Below are 20652 nucleotides of genomic sequence, written 5' to 3'. Positions count from 1 at the left end.
GACATCCAGAACAAGCAGTTTAAGTGTATTTTCCTCTAGTTTTCAGTATTCCTAAGGAAATAACCTTCCTCCCATTGACTGGGAAAGACAGGGTGGAGCAGCTATAAAAATACAGGCTTAAAAAAACCCCAAAATTCTCTGGGGGGGAACTGTTGGTTTTTTTTAACCCATTTTTAACTGTACTTTTTCGAAACTCTACTGGGGTGAGTTGTGATTGAGTGTAAAGCCTGTTGCTCAGAAGTGCCCAACTTAAAGGTTTCCCTATAGAGCAGTTGAGCTGAAGCAATATACTGCTTCCTCAGCAGACGGGTAGTCTGATCCCAGGTACTTCTTTCCCCTGTGCCATGCATTGAAACAGTCTTCAAAGATGACAGCTGGCACAACATGAAGCAGGATGCCGTGCCAACTATCTACAGTATAGTATTTCAGCTTATCACCCATTCCTTTGAAATACCAACCTCAAAATAAAAGACTTCATCAAAATGTGGATTGTTGGTCTTCTTTTTAACTTTAGTCTTTTTGGCTTCCGATCTGAATTAAGGAAACAAAACAAACAAACAAAAAAGGTAAGAAACAACATTAGCAAAAGTGTGATCCTAAAACAGTCCCTTAAGAGGAAACAGCCATACACTTGATTTATCTAATAAAACCAGAATGCTATGTGGCTCCAGCACAGCAAGGCACAGACATTCACACACATTTAAGAGAGAGATTCAACGCATGCTTATTTCTCTAAAGTGGCAGTAATCACAGTTTGTTATCCTCTTTTAAACACAAGCCCTTAAATCCTGATTCTGTCACTTGCTTGATCCAGCAGAATCTTCTATGGGTACAAAGCAACTGCCAAGAACGGGGTTCTGAGCAGCAACATTGTCTCAGGGAAGACTGTCTCAGTCTTGATGCAACTCAAAAATTCCCTATACTCTAAAAACACAGGAGACAAAGACTAACACAGCTATTTCTGATATTTATATTTTATAATCCTGGCCTGAAGAATCAATGACTGCTTTTCAGTAATGTTAGATAATAAAAAAATCCAGAATGAATTCTTCAGTAAGAATATTTTTATTGCTGTATTACCATCCCTTTCCCTGCAGCTTAGTTAATATTATGGTGGCAAATTATTATGAGCACTGCTGAGCAGAAGTCTATTTCTACTGTTCTGTAGGAACAAGACAGGGCAGACCTCCTCCCAGCCACTCACCAGGCCTGACCAACTTTAGCACTGCCCATTCATCCTCCATGGCTTTTAGCCACAGACATTTAACTGCTTGGTGCTGGGCTAGAGCCATCCAACGCACTTCTCACAGGCCAGCCAACAGCTGTTTGGTGACTTCCAAATGTTATGAACCTGTGCTTGATTCGTTCTCATTACCCACAAGAGAAAAGCTCTGTGTTGTCCGGTGTCACCAATCTTCCCCTACAGCTCTGCAGGCATAGTTAAAACAGACACAGATGGAGAGGCACATCAGCCATGTGGAAAACTGACCTACTAATCATTTCATCCCAACATCTATCTGTCATTTCTCACGCACCAAAGCTGCTTATATTAACTGGACAACTCTATGTATTTCATAGAGGTCAAGTAAAGCTGGGTCTAATTCTCAGTGCTGCTTCCCATGTGACTTGAATGGGCCCGTCCATGAATAAACAATGTTTTCCCATCTATAACACAGGAATAGAAAGAGTTTTGGTTAGGAAGCCTGATGATGGCTCTGTTAAGTACAAATCACACAATAAACAGCAGCACGTTTGTTGAAATTTTTATTCTTGGCATTGCAGCTGAATAAAACAGCTTTCCTACTCTGAGAGGCATTGAAAAATCCAGAGAGGAGAATGATGTACAGGTTAAGAATATCCCACTATTCCTAGGAGAAGCTGAGAGATAAGAGAGACTAATCGCCTCCAGGACATAGGACAGATTGCCAACCCCATCTCATCAGTCACACTTGCCAACCAACCTCTTTACTGATAAACCCATCTGGGAGGGGACTGGGAAGCAGGATGTAGAACGGGAGGTGATTAAGGCAGCACAATTACTGAGCAATTACAAAGCAGTGGATGGGAATAAGCTGCATGCTGCTTGCTGGAGATAGGAGGCAAGCCCTCTTCTCCCCCCCAAAAAACCCGGACAGGAATAGGATAAGGCTATGCTTCTTATTCTGAAGAGAAATACATGATCAGTAGTCACACATTATCCAGACTGGGAGGCGGAGGGAAGCTGACAAAGGTAAGTTTGGTCTTTCAAGGGTTAGTCAAACAATCTCCTTACAGTTTCAGTAATAGCCATCCAGTGCTATCTGAAAAAGGTTACAGGCTTAAAACAAAGTGTATAACTCAAATACACAGCTCAAAAATAGAGACAAGGCTCAATGCACATAGACAAAGATGAAGAATAAAGACAAACTCAAAGACTCCTCTGCATGCAAGGTAAATATTTGTCAAGAATGCTTCTTATTTATAGTATTTTCAAGAAATTGTTGTAAAATATTATGAATAGCCCATGCTACCAAATCCGATTCTTTGAGGTCAGAGCAGAGCTATTTTGTTTCTAAAATGACACCAACATAAAAGATGACTTCAGATAGCCAGAAAAAAAACCCACAGTGACATCCAACAGCACAGGAAATTTTTATAACAGATGGGAAAATTGAATCCCAAATTTAAACTGAAGAGTATTATGCAGAATCTCATCACTAAAACCTCATTCCAAATTTTATCCATGCTATTATGTCTGCTTATATGAAATTATAGGACTGAGCCACCTAGGGGTTTTGATATACACAATAATTTGCCACACCTTGAAAGTGAAGACACTAAATATTCACATACAAACGTGCATACTCTGCAAGATGCTGATGTATTCAGATTTCTCTTCTGCCCCTGCCCAAAATTAGGCAATGAATTTGCTCAAAAACCAGCCTCCAACTGTGAGGTGAGAAGATGCATAAATTAAGCCTAACCACAAATTATATACTCCAGGATATTCAAATTATTCTGAGATTATTCAGATGTTTACATAAATCAAAACTGAAACAAGCCTCAAATTACTTATTCTAGAATAATTCAGTAGCTCATACACACACACACACACCAACACTTAACATATTCTAGCAGTGTCTAAATACTCCCAGCTGTCCACCTGAGAATGCAGATTTCTAACAGACAAAGGAAACAGAAACCATCCTTATAAAATGGAAGCTCTTGAACGTGCAATACTTGCCTGGAGGGTCCTGCTAAGGTAACAGTGGCATAGGGATCACATTGCCCGTTCACAATGGGCAGTCCTTGGCACTCTAAAACTCTAAAAAAGAAGAAAACCAAGACAAACAAATCAATTAAATGGAAAGAAGCTGGACTGAAAATAAAAGCAAAGCATTTTTTATCCTGTTCCCTTTTCATAATACTTTACACTATGGAATTGAAATGTCACTAAGAGAAATATTTTATTTATACCTGAACTTGAAAACACATTTTGGTCTTAAACACTAACTTTAATGAGGACAAAAATGCTGTTAAATTACTGAGAAACCTAAACTCAAAGGATTCTTATTATGCAAGCACAACAACCTAAGGTTCACAAAGTAAGAATTTGCTGTCAAGTTGGGAGCTATCAGCGCTTTAAAATTCTCTGACAACTTATTTAACCAAAAGACATAACCAGAATTTATTTCTGTAACAGATGATTAAAAAAACCCACACAGACAGATCCCAGCAGTAGTTAGGTAATTCCTCAGAATAACATTCATGAAGGCCTCAATGCTTTTAACAAAATTCAGCATGGGCTTATTTGTAAAGGTGTGTTAACAACAGATCAAGAGACAATATGACACAACCATCTTTCTCCATGTCCAGCAGCTCTGCACTGAAGCAGTAAAAGAGACATTGGAAAGAAAACATGGAGCAAATTGGGGTTTGCTGCACTCCATGGTGGGAAAGTTACACTTCTGCACTTTCATTTCAACACCCCTTTGGGGGAGAAGAAAAAAAAAAAAGGAAAAATAAGAAAAAACCCAACACAACTCCTCCCAAAAAGTGAAAAAATGTTTCACATTTCACAAGTTAAAACCTACTGAGGAAAGCAGCACCAGCTGGAAACAAAGACAACCTGGCCAGTTGCCAGGCCTCTCCCTCCTGAAGCAAGTTCTGCTTCCAACAGGTAAGCCTGCTGGCCTGAAGTATTTACAATTACAACTGGAAAATTTCAGTGAAGACAAACTCTGAAGCTCTTTGGGCAAGTGAGTAGTAATATCATTACAGCATGAAATATCTTGCAAACAGAAGAAAAGTAATATCCATTTTAATGTTTTCAAAGACAGTAACTTTGATACAAAAAAATACTAAAAATATCAATAGATAAAAATTCAGTAACAGATAGTGCTCCCCAACTTTATCCACAAGGCAGGTTATTTGGTAACATACAATGGGGACTTCAAATACAGTTTAACAACAGACTTATTATTACTTATTCTGCAGAGAGGGAGGAAAAAAATTAATATTCTGCACCAATACAGAAATCATTTTTGTACCAGAAGAGGTACAATCTAGATAGGTTCACACAGTACTACAAGTACAAGAAGACTGAAGATCACACTAAGGGGCACACACTCAATGGTCCTCATGGGATCCTCTGTGATTCTAAAAAGGCAAACAGTATCACCAGCTGGTTGGAGAGAACACAGCAATGTACATCACTGGGAACCCACATCTTGAATTGTGTGTACTCTACAAAACACAGGGAGGACGACTTCTAATCACTCACAGCTCTCCCAGGTCTCTACTCTCCAGCTCAGAAAACAGAAGTTATTCATTCACAAACATCTTACAAAATCATGAATGGTGTGGAGAACATTTCCTCACAAAATAAGAATTATGGGGCACACAATTAAATTACCAGACAGCAGGTTTAAAAATAAACAAAAAAGGAAGTACTTTTTCCACACAATGAAATTGCAAAATTTATTGCCATGGGGTGTCATGGATGCCAAAAGAATACATGGATTCAAACCAGGAACTCATGGAGTGTAGGTTTGTAGGCAGCTATTAAAGATTAATGGTCCATAAACCTCCTTCAGATCAGGAAATCCCAAATTAGTGATCAAGAAGGGATGCAACACTGGAGCAATCATGCCATATTTGAAGTATCACTCACCGTCAAATATCAGAAACAGCACTAGGCTACACTAGAGGGGCATTTCACACAGGAGGGTAGTTTTTCTGTTCTCTGAGGAAAAACCAAAAACCAAACCAAACAAAACAAAAAAAAAGGAAAACACAAAAAGAATGAAACAAAATACACAGATGTTCTTGTGCAGTCACGATGACTTAAGAGTAAGTTGTTTCTTTGTGTGCAGTTGGAATACAAAAAGAAAAACAATACAAAAGAAAAACCTTGAAAGAAACAAAATGTGGGAAAACAGGAAACAGACACTGACATAGACTGTATCACAAGTCTTTCAGGTAATTTAAAAGGGGTTATTGTTTGAGAATGTTGAAGAAATCCAGCAAAAGACTGAAGACAGGATTTTAAGGAGGGAAGGCTGTGTTTGAAGTTCATTCTAGTTCTTGTATCTTACAAAACATTATGAGGAGAGACAATAAAATTCAACAAGACACAGGTCTGGTTGACTCATTAGCTGCAGGATAATGTAATGTTAGGGCTGCTTTTGTTACAGCCATTTTCGTCAGTCAAGGGAAAGTTGCTGGGTAAATTAACACTCCTCCTCTCCCGACCTGGTACCAGAACACTGGCTTTACTTGGCAAGCAGGAAAAGAGCTAGAACAAAATGTCAGCTACTCAGAGACAATAAAATGGAACCTCAGTTCTGCCACATGGCTATCACATTTTTAAGACTGACAGTTAGTATCTGTAATAGATGGGGAAAAAAAGAAAAAGAAAAGGAATGTGTAATAAAGGTATTATCTTGGGGGGGGAGGGGGGAGCACACTGGGATGCAGCGAATAAAGCCGTTAAAAATAAAATGCCATTGCTCTAATCATCTACAGAATTAACATATATGTATCAGAACGATACATGAATGATAATGAAAAAAAGCCTAGACAATCGAGATTATTCAAGAATTACAAGTGACTCATCAGACCCCCGAGGAAAAATGTCTGGGAGCTGCCAGAATCTTTTCTACTCAACTGGTAGTTTCTGATCATTAGCTATCTGGAGCCCAGTTGGGGCAGGGTGAGCCATCCCTCACAGCTTGCCTGGCTGGGCTGAGCTAAGGTTAGTGCTGGGTCATATGACAAAAGTCTCAAAGCAGCTGCCTCACTATATTTTGTTTGTGGTTTATAAAATTAATAGGTTTCAAGAAACAAGACAGTTCAGTTTTCAGTGTGGTTCATGACCAAACTTTCACAAGAGTAAATAAGATATGGAAAATTCCCAGCAGTTAAAAGAAAACTTCAAAAACTTAAACATACCATGAGCATGCCCTCGTGCCTCATGAGGAAGGTAGGAGGAGGAGGTTTTGAAAACAATCAAGAGATTTTTCAACAAAGACTAATTAGCTCATATCTGACAGTACAGGCATTTCCTCTGCCTCTGGGTTGCCAACTAAGAGTTGTAGGCTGTAGCCTCTGACACAGCCCCTAAACAAACATACTCAAAACCAGGCTTAACACAGGTGAGGAACATCAGGATGATCCAAGCCCATGGGCATTCCATGCCTCCTCCTTGGAACTGCAAAAATTATTTAAAAATTACAGGCTTTGTGATCAGTTCAGGACACACGTGTTGTTGGCCTCCTTGAGTATCAGAATGGACAACCAAGGCAAAAACAGACACAGAGAAAAGAAACCAGAAGGGACATAGCTGTTCTTAAAACACATATCCGTATTTACCATTCTTCCAGACTAAATTACTTCCAGTATACCAAGTCAGGCTCAGTTCTTCCCCCACTTTCAGCCCAGGCAGGGAACAGCACACTGTTCCCATTCTCTTTTCTCAGATCAGACTGTGATTCCTCAACAGAAAATACATACATCCTTTTTTCTATATATTTGTTTTCTCTTGTTGTACCTAATCCATATATTTTAATTGCTTGGTTTCTGGGATCAATATTGATGCTTGGCAAGTTTATTCATTTATCTTATTCTTTTATTTCCAGCCTCCACTTGTTTCACCTCCCTTCCATTTCTTTATCTTAAGACATGTTTTTGGCCATATTCAGGTTCTTCTCATTTCAAAGACAAGAGACTTCCTCCTTGCTTGCTCTAGTGATCTAATGATTACTTGAACACTCAGTACTTTGTGTGACAAGCCTGACCAGACAAGTATCAACTTAAACTTTGTGGCATAATTGTCATCAAAACAATGCATCTTTGGCCTATGCTAAGTGTTTGTTTGGCAATGCACATTCCCCAGAGCTGGGTATCTGACTTATCTTCTTAAGTCTCTTTGAATCTCTCTTCCCTTCTCCCACCCCCCTCCTCACCCCCCCAATTTTTCTTTTCTACTGATTATAGAGTCATCCTGTAACATATGTACTACCCTGAGTAACCTTGTCTTCCAGGGATAACAGAGTACCTCTGAATAGTCTCCCTCTGTGGCTGGGCTTCTTAGGGCACATAAAATAGGCTATTAATCTAACTTCATAATGTAGTAGTCCAGTCTTTTTGCCTAGTTTGACAGTAAAGAGATGGATTTTTCTCTCCTTTCCTTGCCATTGTAAGCTCATTCTTGAATGTTCTTTTCTTTCAGTGCAGCCTTGCATCACGAGCTGAGCTCCACACTCATTGCCAGTGGTTTAAGAGGAACTTTGATTTAATGCTGCATAACAGACTTTCATATATACTTTGGCAAATCTCACATCTGTGGTGGCACATGGTAGCTGCTCTCAGACCAGTGAACACCTTCCACTGTAAGCAGGAACTATTCCCAGGCCGTCTCCTTATTCCCTTTGTCTGTGTGTGTAACCTTAATAAACCAGTTATATACACATGTTTTAGAGGGGCTTTGTCTGGACGTAACTGCATTCACCACTAATAAGCAGAAAGGTGCTAAGACTAGCTCAGAAATTCCCTGAATCATAAATTTCTGGAGACCATGAGAGTGTGTCACTGTATAACTGCTCTCATAGTTCTTCATCTCCTACTAGACAGACTCAGAATCAGTATCCTGGGTTGAGTCTAACCAAGTGTTACATCTTAACTTTGTGCACCTTCAGAGAAGCCTTGCACTTCCCCTTCACTTCCACAAAGTAATCTACTGGATCTCCACTCAGGATTTAACATAAACACTCAACCCTTTTTTGCCAAGAGGTTAACCAAGTCGCCTGTTTCTCCTGGAATAAGGCAAAAATTTTTACAGTTGACCCGATCCTGGGTTTAAATTACACTCTGCCTTCATCATCAAAATTACTAAGATTATTATTTCCCAACCTACTCAAAGTTCCTTTACCAATTCATACACTGACTTTGCCTTACCCCTGTCCCAAGGGAATAAGGAGGCTAACAGTACTGAATCAATGTATTACATCAAGTCCTTGTCCTCCGGATGATCATCTGAAGCTGAAGGATCATGCCCACTCCCAGTAAATGAACTCTAGTAAAAGAAGATTTCAAAAGTACCTCTTTCTTGACAATGGGCAGTGACCTACTTGTACCAAACCAAGATCTCCTACTATTCGTCCCATCTGAATGATTTTTGCACTGAGAAACAGACCAGTTTCCTCTGAAAGCAGTTCTCACATACTGTGAATTGCCTGCAATGATGTGCCTGAGTTCCCCTTCATGTTATGTTCCACACAGACACAAAATGTTACAGCACTGTGTAGTGTCCGGTGACCACTGACCATGCCTGGCAGAATGAACCAGAGAAAGGAAAGGATGGAACAGTGTTCAAGTAGGTACAGCTGTACTGAACAAAAGACATCAATGCTTGTGTAGCACCGAGTTCACAGACCAATGCTTTATCATCATGATTTTTCAAGACATTTTTTGGTCTCTCAAGGAAATCCGAAACCAGAATCTTTATCCAATCCTCATTCACACTGCTGCTCTCAAGTCTACCCTTCCACCTCTTTTACCACCCCCTCCAGGAAAACCACTCTCCTTTAGAAACGCCAGCAGTACCCTACCCCTTACGGATAACACCCTCCTCCTTTTGAGTTTGTTTTGTTTTATTCTGGAGAACAAACAAGTTCTGGTGTACAAGCAAACAAACACTTGCTATCCCCTTAACCTTCAAGAGGATTAACAGTTGACTGGAGCTACCTTTCCCCCCTTCATGTGACAACTCCTTCTGCCACAAAGATCTATGGCACTAAATAAAATCCTGCCCCATTGAAACAAATGGCACTTCACCTGGGATCAGCATTTCACTTAAGTGTATTCTCTTAAAATAAAGGCTATACAGCATCTGAGGCATTGGCTCTGAAATGTTTATATACAAGATACATTATACACTCAAAACTCCCCCCATTCTGATAGAGCTTAAGCACATCAGAGGAACAGGCAACTATTTGGGGTTTTTTTCCTCTTTAAAATACCTTCTGAAGCCTCTACATCAAAAGCACAACAGAAACGTGAAACTGAGATTACAGCTGCAATCCCACATAAGTACTGCCTTTTCTTTCCCATTCCCAGTTCAGTTTAGAGTAGTTGTAGTCCAGCAAAACATTTAAATGTGTTTTTAAACTCATGTTATCCTGAACATAGATTCCTTCCTGAGCTGATCTGTTTTTGCAGCCTCTTGCAGCACCCAGATCAGCTTTTGGTCTTAAGTGGAAAGCTCTGTATGTGCAACATTTCTGTCACACACACACAATGCTTGTTAACACAAGGCTGTTAATGGTGATTTCCTTCTGACAGAGCAGAGGAAGAGGAATTGTCTGCTAATGTCTGGGTTCAAGCAACAATTTCTTTCCCAGATGTTTTACTGAAGATATTTTATACTAAAACAGGGACAAATATTCATACAAAGCCAATAAATAACATATAGAAAGCAAATGACAACTAATAGGTACAACCCCTCCTTCCCCATTCTAAACCAAATACTATTAGAGATACTATAGTAAAACTACAGCCAATGCAAAAACCTCTTTCATTAAATGTAAGATAAAAATACTGACAACACATATGCATCCCTAAAACCACTATCACTTCAAATAAACCACAAAATTTTCTTGTGCCAGTAGATACCTATAAATTTCTTAGAAGTTTGAAAACAGACTTTTTCCTGCTACTTATCTGGGTGCTGTCCTCCATACTATAGTTCAAAACATCAGCTCTAGAAAGACCTTTAAAACCACACATTTACAGAGTACCATCTGTACCCTGTACTAAAGAGAGTAGACTAAAAACTGGGTGCCAGCCATCCTGTTCTCACAGGAGAGGGAGTTAATTCACTAGTAGTTAAGCCAGTTTACAAGTCAATTACAGGAGAGTTGCAAGCTTCTTAAATACGACTTCTAAAAATCTTCAGTTATGTTAATATTAAAAATTGGTTAAATTATCTTCTGTGACAGTGCCCTGAGGCTTTAGACAAAGACACAAGCTCACTAAAATTTTAAACTGATCTGATTTAGTGACTATTACTGGCATTGACAACATTTCTTCCTGCCTTGGTCTCAGACTTGCAAACCTTAGTTATTAACACAGAGAGATAGTTTAATGACAGAAGAGTAAAGAAGAAGGGTGAGTAAGGAGAAGAAATTATTTCTAGCACATGCTGATATTCAGAGGAGACAAAAGACCCAAATACAAGTTACAGCAAAGCAAGAAGTATGTAAAAATTATAAAGGATAGAAACACAAAAGAAGAGGTACAACCAGGAAAGGATAAATTTGCTTAATGATGGTACTATTGATTCTGGTAGGGGCAAGTGAGGAAATCTGAATTTCACGTAGTATGGCAGGAAGCCAGGGTCGACATATCAAGGCAGTTGCAGAAGCATTTATGTTAAAGCAGTGTGGTGAGGAATGCAAGAGGAGTGAAGCACAAAATGTCAACAATTACAATACCCAACAAGCGATTACAGCCTAGAGAGAAGCTTTAGCTGAGCCGACTGTGGCCTACAGCAATACTAAATAGAAGCAATGAGATACTGTCTGTACAGGCTGATAAGAAAAAAAAGACCAAAAGGTAGCATGGGAGTCAGAAACAGAAATGCTGTTAAGGCTAAATAATGAAACCAGACAGTGACACAAAAATCTCCCCTGCCGTTTCTATACTTGCTTGAAAAGGTAGGTTGGTCTCAGTATGCTATATGGGATATACAGGGTTTATGGAAAGCAAACTGCAATGATCTCTGTCTTGAGAACAGTTCCAGTTTAACCTGCTCCCAGGAAGGAACTGCCTGCACACAGCACAATCCCTCCTTCCAGGTAGTGCCTGGATGTCACTGTATACGTGCATGACCACATAAGCAAACAAACTAAGCTGCAAACAAAACAAACTGTCCTGACTTCCCCTCTGCCAGCCAGCAGAGGCCAGAAGCATCTACAATTATTAGATGATTGATACCCCTATGACAAGAAGACAAAATGAAGAAGCCAGTTTTGGAATGACTTGGCAGAGAAAAAGTTACCAAGAAATCACCCAAAGCTTTTGAACCTACTGGCAGGAATCTGATTATGAAGTAAGTAAAAAAATAAGGAAGAGATTAAAAGCAGAAGCTTTAAAGAACTTAGAGAGAAGGAAGTAAGGCACCCTGGTGGGGAGTGGGTAGGTGTGGGTGTGTGACAGTTGGGGTTTTCAACTCTAAGAAACAAAAGAGCAAAACAGAAGCAGCACATCCTAGGGTTTCCTACCTAGCTGGTAAGGGTTTCCTCCCAAGTGCTGAGTATAGTCAAATAGATACCTCAGGTTAGCCACAGATGGAAATATTTTAAATAAAAATTCAAACATGCTAGTAAGTGACTTGAACAGGGACGCCTAGAAGAACTGGAAGAACATGAAGTACAGCAGATTGGAGGACAGTATCTAAATCTCATGCCATGACACAATTGAACCACAGGGCACAACAACCCGGAACTCCATGGGCCAAGGGAATGCATCAGTTGAGAGTCTAGATCAAATCTCAATATCTTTTGGGTGATGTGCACAGGAAGGGAAGGCAAGGGAATGAGATAGTTTAACAAAAGCCATGGCACCAACTGAACGTAAACCCAGCCAGCTTCTTCTCATCCAAGTAAAATGATTTCTCCACTAAAATCCTTGAATACTCCTCCACATAGATTCTCACATCATACATTTCATTAGATGTAGTAGCAAATACACCTTTCTACGTGAAAAGCAAAAGAAAAATAGGTCACAATTTAAAAAGAAAAGAAGTAATTATTTGTGGACCAAAAAAGCAACCAAAGGTACCTTCAAACACATCATGGAGACTATAGCCTTCTGTGATGAGCATGCCTTGGCACACCTGAGGTAGGCAGAACTTTTAATGCTTTTAAAAACACAACTTGAAACAACTCAAGGGGCCCCTGGTGGTCTAGTGGTTAGGGTGCAGGACTCTCACCGCTGCGACCCGGGTTCGATTCCCAGCCCCCGGGCAGATGGAGCTCGTCAGCCCTGTGAGGCAATCCATCTAAGAGAAGGTCACTCTAAACAAACCTACGTCCTGAGACCCTCACTGCCACTGTCCGAGCTCGCTCGACCCTGGCAGATGAACCTCAGGATTAAAGGGTGGGCTCAGTTCAGCGCACGCTGTGTCTCACCTGAAAAAAAATCCACTGCGCAGGCTCGAAGGGTTAATGACCTTTCCCAAATCTTCGCTAGCGAAGACTGGCCATACTACTACTAGTCCTGAAACAACTCAGAACAACTTTTGATCACGTTTATATGAATAATCAGACGATCTGGGATCTCAATTAACAATAGTTATTATTACAGGGCAGAGCATGTGATCTTTTCTTAATTAAAGTATTGCATGTGTAGCAATTCAAATTAAGCTGATTCATCAGCCCTACTTAAACCTGATGGCAGTTTGGTTGACAACTAAGTTCCAAAGTGATGCTGAAGCACTGTATTTGTTTTGATAAGAGAACTGGGCTAAGGTTAAACAAATTGTGTCATAGTTTACATAAACTAGAATTCACAAAATAATAACTTGATGCTGTCAAGATTTGTGTATCTCAAATCAAATCAAATCATGGCTAGGCTTCTCGAACGAAGATTTAGGAAAGCTCTAAGATTTGCGTATCTAAAAAGATGTTAATGTATCTCATTGTGATTACAGACAATGCAGTAATCAAGTAGAGGAGGTAAAAAAATAAAACCCAGTTATTTAACACTAAAATCAAGGCACTATATCCTCAAAAATCGTGCTTAGTTAAAGAAAAAAAAAAACACAACAGAAATATTCGATTTAAATCAGATACACCAAGTCTGTGAAAGGTGGGAAGCAGAACTATGGACTCTTTAGTAATTCAAATAGCAACATCCAGATCAGGCTTGTTAAGTTTCATTTACCTAAATTTTTTACACTAATGCAGATAGAGCTATTCATAGAATGGTTGGAAGGGATCTCAAAGATCATCTAGTTCCAACCCTCACTGCCATGGGCAGGGACACCTCCCACTAGACCAGGTCTCTGACTTGGCAAGATCAGAGATCAAACAGGATGCATACACCATTTGTCACAGGATGGTGTCTTGCCTACTTGGAATCATTCCTCTGGTCCTACAAGGAGACATGCTTTACAGCGTTCAGTGTTCTGTGTCTAAAGGATCACACTGTGAATATAATACAGATATTGCAGGAAGGATGTTTTGTGGCCATTCTGTGGCAACACCAAAGAAAGTGGATCCTGCAGACAAAAACTTCCATTAGCAGTGAAACCTTCTAAAGCATCGTCCTCTGCAACACTATAACTGTAAAGCTAAAGCACCAGACTCAAGACTATCCACAATTTTTAAGACATTTGGAAAATACCAACCTGGAATGTCTGATGTCTTTCTCCTCTAAAAACACAGAGACATACAGTTTTTAGAGGCAGTATTTCAGAACAACAACAACAAATAGACTTTTCTGAACAATTGTCGAGTACTGAGTCACCACAGTTATACCTGGAAGGTGCCTTGAGAGGAAGCCACAGACTTTTAATGGAAGACAAAACACCTTGACTTGTTGGATGTAAAAAAGCATCAGGTATGATTACTTGCACAATGAAAGCACATCCAAATGGTAAACCTGGTACTCTACCAGGAGCAAAGCATTACACAAATTGTAAACAGCTTCTACTGGCACACTGTCCCGTTTCTATTCTGAAAGGTCGGTCATGTCCTAGTTCAGCTAAAACCTGTAGTTATTTCATACAAAGAAGACTGCTTCACCAAGTGGTGGCTATACTGTTGCTTGTACAGTACTAAACCTCTAGTGATGAAAAACAATGTAAAGTGCGTGCTCTTTATTAAAGGTTTTTATGTCTTACCACTTTAGATCTTCTTATGGAAAAACAAGATTCAAATTAGAGCATAGTCAGATGGGCATTCTGGTATATCCAGCTGTAACCAGTAGCCCGCATGAGCTCTGTAATTCCAGTTATTGGACAAACAGTTTGTACTTTCATTAAGTTTCTCCTCATATTTTGGACCCAAAAGGGATCACTGGGATAATATTGTGTGGTCTCTTTCAAGTCAGCGATAAAAGCTCTCCCCTAGTCAAGTTGTGCAGCATCGTCATGATGTCTACTGCATCCTAAGAGCATATTCTTAAAAGCAATTGAGGCTTAACTCAAAAGACTCACAATGATTACAATATCCTTACAATATTCTTCACTAAACTGTACCTTGATTAACAATCATTACCAAAAAAAAAAAAAAAAAAAAAAAGTGTTTTACTACTTGTTTCCCATTAGATGAGCCTTTAGCTTCCCAACACCAGATATTACTATGGCAAGAATAAAGTAACCATAAAATCAAAAGGACTCTCCTCTGAATATCGTGCATACTGTGATTTCATGACTTTGAAGTTTTTCTTGCATGAATCAAACACTCCCTCACTGTAAGACATATTTGCCAGGTCTTCAATTCTTCTTGTACCTCTTCCATGAACACTTCTGAGTTTAACAGCATCCTTTTTAGCCTGGTCTCCTAAATATACAGGTTTAGGTTTTCTGTTTCTATTTGTCCACCAATCTCTCACTGGTGACTTCTTTTTTTAATCAGTTGGCGATTTCTGCAAAATTTGAAAAAATGGTAGATATTTCAAAAGATACTCAAATTCTACTAATTTTGTTAAATTCAAAGGCTTTGCAGAGAAGAAAGCACCACTGGATGTCCCCAGGAAGGAATATGGCAGTTCATCAATTCTCAGCAGCTTTTGACTCATAAATAGTGAGAGTCAGCTGTCACACTGTGCCACCTCTTATCAGTGTGATGTTTAGGCTGGTAGGGTGGGAAACTGGACAACACAGCAGTGACAAACAACTTAACTAAAAGGGTAAAATCACCTGCAGTGAGTACATCTACAGCTGTATACAGTCTTGTTTCTGCTTGAAGCATGTAAGAAATTACTACAAAACCATCAGCTTGGAAACAAGTCAACTATAAAATGAGTTAAAATTAATTGCAGACACTACTGCCTCCAAAAGCTGAGCCTCCTTGACAATTTCTGCACTTGTTGCATTTTCTTTCAAAATATTTCCCTTTTCTCATGATTAAAGGAGGAACTAGCAACCTGTCTTGTACAGGGGGAAGGAGAAGAGTGGGACAGTGAAAATGACTGATCTCAAAGTGCTATTAAATTAAAAATGGATATTAAAAGACTTTTAATCTTTCTGACTCATAAGTGCTTTGTATGTTACAAATACACAATTAGCAACATAGATAAAATTTTTCACAATAAACTCTTACCGAAATTGCCAGAAAATGGCATTCAAGTCAAAGATTTACAACAAGAAAGGGGAGTAGGGAGAGTATAGTAGATGCCAGGTGACCTTAGCACAGTGGACTCAGCAAAGAATTTGGTCACAGTATATAAGCAGTTGCATTCTCAGTACAATAATATACACAGAAGCACATGATCCCTAGCTCATCCAGACAGAGTAGGGCAAAAGATATTTTCTCATTATTGCCACACACACTGTAAGGCTTCTTGCAATAACTTCCTCTCAAAAATTCTTCTGTGAACAATGGTGTTAATAAAAAGTATTTCCTATGTATTGTTTACCATGTCTTTACTTTCCTTATATTTGAAAAAAACCAAATTAAAAAAAAAAAAGCCACCCAACTGTGACACCTGAGGCCTTGTAACTTCCCCTTTACCCTTCAGTTTCCCCTGTTCCTATCATACCTTGATGTCCATCCCTAGTTCTCTGTTCTGCTACCTAAATGCTAATAATGGTCAGTCTTCGCGAGCGAAGATTTGGGAAAGGTCATTAACCCTTCGAGCCTGCGCAGTGGATTTTTTAGGTGAGACCCAGCGTGCGCTGAACTGAGCCCACCCTTTAATCCTGAGGTTCATCTGCCGGGGCCGAGCAAACTTGGACAGTGGCAGTGAGGGTCTCAGAACGTAGGTTTGTTTAGAGTGACCTTCTCTTAGATGGATTGCCTTACAGGGCTAACGAGCTCCATCTGCCCGGGGGGCCGGGAATCGAACCCGGGTCACAGCGGTGAGAGTCCTGCACCCTAACCACTAGACTACCTAAATGCAACGTTGGCAAATATCGCTCTTGGAACAACACATAAAAAGATCTGCAGAGACAAGTGTGATTTTTGAGTCCCATCACACTGCTCCTTTAGAAACTTCTCCAGCACTGGTTTTCCTTAAGTGCCTGCCACAAAAGCTGTAGAAATCCCAAGAGTCATTCAGAATGAGACAGCATACAAATTTTCTAGAAGGGCAAGAAGGAGGACCCCAGAAACTACAGGCCTGTCAGTCTTGGTGCCTGGCAAAGTTAGGGAGAAGATTATTCTGGCAGGTATTGAAAAACACCTGAAAGACAACATAGTCATTGGTCACAGCCAACACTGCTTCATGAGAGGAAAGTCCTGTTGCTTATCAAACTTGATTTCCTTTTATGACAAAGTAACCCACCTAGTTGATCAAGGGAAGCCAGTTGATGCAATCTTTTTGGATTTCAGTAAAGCTTTTGATACTGTCTCTCACAGGATCCTTTTGGACAAAATGTCCAGCGCAGCTGGATAAACACATCATTTGGTGGGTGAGCAATTGGCTCACAGGTCGAGCACAGAGGGTAATAGTGAATGGGGTAACAACAGACTGGTGACCTGTGACTAGGGCGGTTCCACAGGGCTCCATCTTAGGCCCTGTGCTCTTCAACATCTTCATAAAGGACTTGGACACAGGACTGGAAAGGATGCTAAGCAAGTCTGCAGATGACACAAAACTGGGAGAAGCTGCTGATTCCCTCAAAGGCAGGGAGGTCCTGCAGAGAGACCTCGACAAATTAGAGGACTGGGCAATCACCAACCATACAACAACTTCAACAAGGGGAAGCCCCGGATTCTGCACCTGGGATGGGACAAACCTGGCTGTACATACAGACTGGGGAATGAGATGCTGGAAAGCAGTGCCATGGGAAGGGACCTGGGGGTACTGGTTGATGGCAAGTTGGATATGAGTCAGCAGTGTCCTGGCAGCCAGGAGGGCCAACCGTGTCCTGGGAGGCATCAGGCAAAGCATCGCCAGCCGGTCAAGGGAGGAGATTGTCCCGCTCTGCTCTGCACTGTAGCAGCTTCACCTCAAGCACTGAGTGCAGTTTTGGGTGCCCCAATATAAGAAAGATATTAAGCTCTTAGAGACTGAGTCCAAAGGAGGGCAATAAAGATGGCAAAGGGCCTTGAGGGGAAGCTGTATGAAGAGTGGCTGAGGACACTTGGTCTGCTCAGCCTGGAGAAAACAAGACTGAGGAGAGACCTCATGGCAGTCTACAACTTCCTTGTGAGGGGAAGAAGAGGGGCAGGCACTGATCTCTTCTCTGTGGTGACCAGTGACAGGATGCAAGAGAATCATTGTGTAAGAACAGTTGTGTAAGGGGAGGTTTAGGTTGCATATTAGAATAAGGTTCTTCCCCAGAGGGTGGTTGGGCACTGGAACAGGCTCCCCAGGGAAGTGGTCACAGCACCAAGCCTGACAGAGTTCAAGAAGAGTTTGGATGATTCTCTAAGGCACACGGTGTGACTCTTGGGGACGGTCCTGTGCAGGGCCAGGAGTTGGACTCCATGATCCTTGTGGGTCCCTTCCAACTTGGCATATTCTGTGATATTCTGTGAAATTTACCTCTGTGTTATGCTAAATATGGTGTACTCCAAAGAGCTCATGTTGCAAGACAACTAACTAATTTTTCCAAGGGCCCTACCTCAAACGCAATTGAACTGATTGAAGTGCTCTGGTTGATCATCATTAAAGGACATCAGTGAAGTAAAAAGTGTAGACATTTGGGGTACTATCGGTGTATTGAATGTGCTAACAATTCATAGTTCTTGAAATTTTTTACAAATACAGTGACCTCAAGCACATTTAGAAATTAAGTCATTTATCAGAAGGATTTATGCTTGAATAGTTTGCCTCCATTTATAATCTCAGTCTATGTTTACTCTGTGTAAAACAGGAAGTACACTGATGTTATTTAAATAGCAGCACTTACTGTTAAAACTGTTGACTTTAAAGAGTTATATTCAAGTCTTGAATTACAAACTCAGTTTTATACATATTCCACAGTCATATGATGACCATTCAATCCAAAACCAGTGAGCAGTTTAAAACATGTTTTGCTGGAGGAGGGTCTAATCGAAGTTGCTCTTGATTAGGATTATAGAAAAGAAGATACTTGTTCGTGATTTGCATAAACAAAGAATTTAATGAACAGCGGAGAAGCATTGAAGAAAAAAGTGAAGAGTGTGAAACAAACCTCATTTAGTGGGAAATCCAGCAGTAGGAGAAGATAGTATTTCTATACATGGGGAGGTTTGATGGAGAGTGAAGAGTTTAAACTTGATTTAGGCTACAAAACAGCCAAGAGAGGTTATGGTGGGGATGGAGAAGCAAAGGGGAGGTAGTGTAATCCAATGCTACATGAGCTTGGAGAAAAGGAAAAAAAAAAAATCATGTACTATGTTACAGCCTTGGACAGAGATACATATCTGTTCTTTCTCTCTTCCCCTCCTATTCCCCAAATTTCACAGTATTGCAGCACTTCACGATAAAAATACCAGATACTATGTGATCTAACCTCCAACCACTTTTTCCCCAACAGTTTGTCATGAAACCCATATAAGATTAAAAGCATGATCAAGATGCAATCCTGCAGGAAAAAGGCATAGCTTGATGCAGGGTATGGTCTCTAGAGAAAGAAGATTGTAACACATTTTAATAGATGTATGAGTTTATTTAAAATGAAATCTTGAAACCACTTTATGCCTTCATTAGCATTCCCTCCCAGGAGCAAACAGAAGTTGAACTTTTTCAAAATACTGTGAGTTGACCTAATTGATGCATACATTAAACTGGCCTGCTTGTAGTCAGCAATACCTTTTTTCCCCTAACTGATTCATATTTCAGCTCATATTTCAGGCAGGAGAATAAGCTTCACTTGACCCTGCAGTGAGTTCAAAGCTGTATGTCTCTGCAGTGGAGTAGAAACTTCTCTAAAGCAACACAAACATACATTCTCTAAACCTGTAAGCAGCAAACCCAAAAGGCAGGGTGGTTCAGAAACCCATTCCCAATGTAAGCAAAGAGCGCCAGGAGCTGTAACATCACAGGAAGAGCAGCCACTGCCAGCTCCGGCCTCATGCTACTTCCACACTCAACAGGAGCTGCAGCTTTGCGCCAGGCCAACATACCAACAACCTGAGTCCAAGTGCGGCTGCCTCACATAGTAACAAAACAATGTCATCAGCACACTCTCTCCATGAAGGAGCACCTCCTGGTTCCTGCTGACATTTTGCAGAATACCACCTCTCATCTGGAAAAGGAAAATACAGTATGGCACACCACACTCAAGAGAGGAGCAAACTGCTCTGACAAGTCGCAAACTCTGCTCTGACAAGTAACCAGAGTTCACTCAGCAGCACCACCACATATTAAACTGGAATACTATGAGAGATTAAAGAAATTGCACCAAGCTAACAAGTCACAGTGTTTTCTGCATTACAATTGAACTCAGAAAACACAAACAAAGAACCCCCACAAAACGGCAGAGAAAAATACCATCTAAAACTTAGTTGGCCATCCTGTCTGCAATCCTGCTTTTCCTTCTTAACAGCACCAGAAAGTCACAACAGAAAGCCAACAAAATTTGGTCATCAGCATCAACAGATACAATATAGCCATGCATTTCCAACTTTTCTCTTTAGTCCAACTCTTCAGACAGTCTTTATCTATTCCTGGGATATGACGAAGATAGTTATCTACAAGAAAGCAAACTAGCTCCAACATAAACAAGAAAATCAGGGAACAAGCTAGTCAGTAAAGGAAAATTCTCAGATGACTCCAAGATGATGCCTGTATGTTTTAATGTTACACAAATGCATTTAAGTATATTCCACGAGTGAAGGACTAGCTGGACTCCTCCAGTTTTTTAAGGTGTCTCCAAATGCAATCACAGGTGACAGCAGAAAACCTTCACCCGACAAGATGGGATTGTGTTTTCCTCTTTAGTTAAGGATGCAGACTGCTGATCCACAAGTACGAATGGCCATTATCTCACCGCTTCCAGCCAGACTTGACATA

General features: G+C 40.3%; 1 protein-coding gene across 3 annotated transcripts in view; it reads right to left on the bottom strand.

Annotated features, from left to right (window-relative positions):
* The window catches only part of RASA3 (RAS p21 protein activator 3), a 129154-nt gene that overhangs the window by 30624 nt on the left and 77878 nt on the right, over window positions 1-20652 (bottom strand). For all 3 annotated transcript variants that reach the window (XM_017817379.1, XM_017817380.1, XM_017817381.1), the window contains exons 6-7: window positions 3224-3304; window positions 459-531 (exon numbers count right to left, since the gene is read on the bottom strand). In XM_017817379.1, coding sequence (XP_017672868.1) covers window positions 459-531; window positions 3224-3304 — 154 coding nt within the window. The remainder of the gene's footprint in view (window positions 1-458; window positions 532-3223; window positions 3305-20652) is intronic.

The sequence above is a fragment of the Lepidothrix coronata genome, unplaced genomic scaffold (genome assembly GCF_001604755.1).
Source record: "Lepidothrix coronata isolate B3197 unplaced genomic scaffold, Lepidothrix_coronata-1.0 Scaffold60, whole genome shotgun sequence".
Lineage (NCBI taxonomy): Eukaryota > Metazoa > Chordata > Aves > Passeriformes > Pipridae > Lepidothrix > Lepidothrix coronata.
Note: the sequence above shows the minus strand (reverse complement) of the source record. Positions and strands in the feature narration are given on the sequence as shown.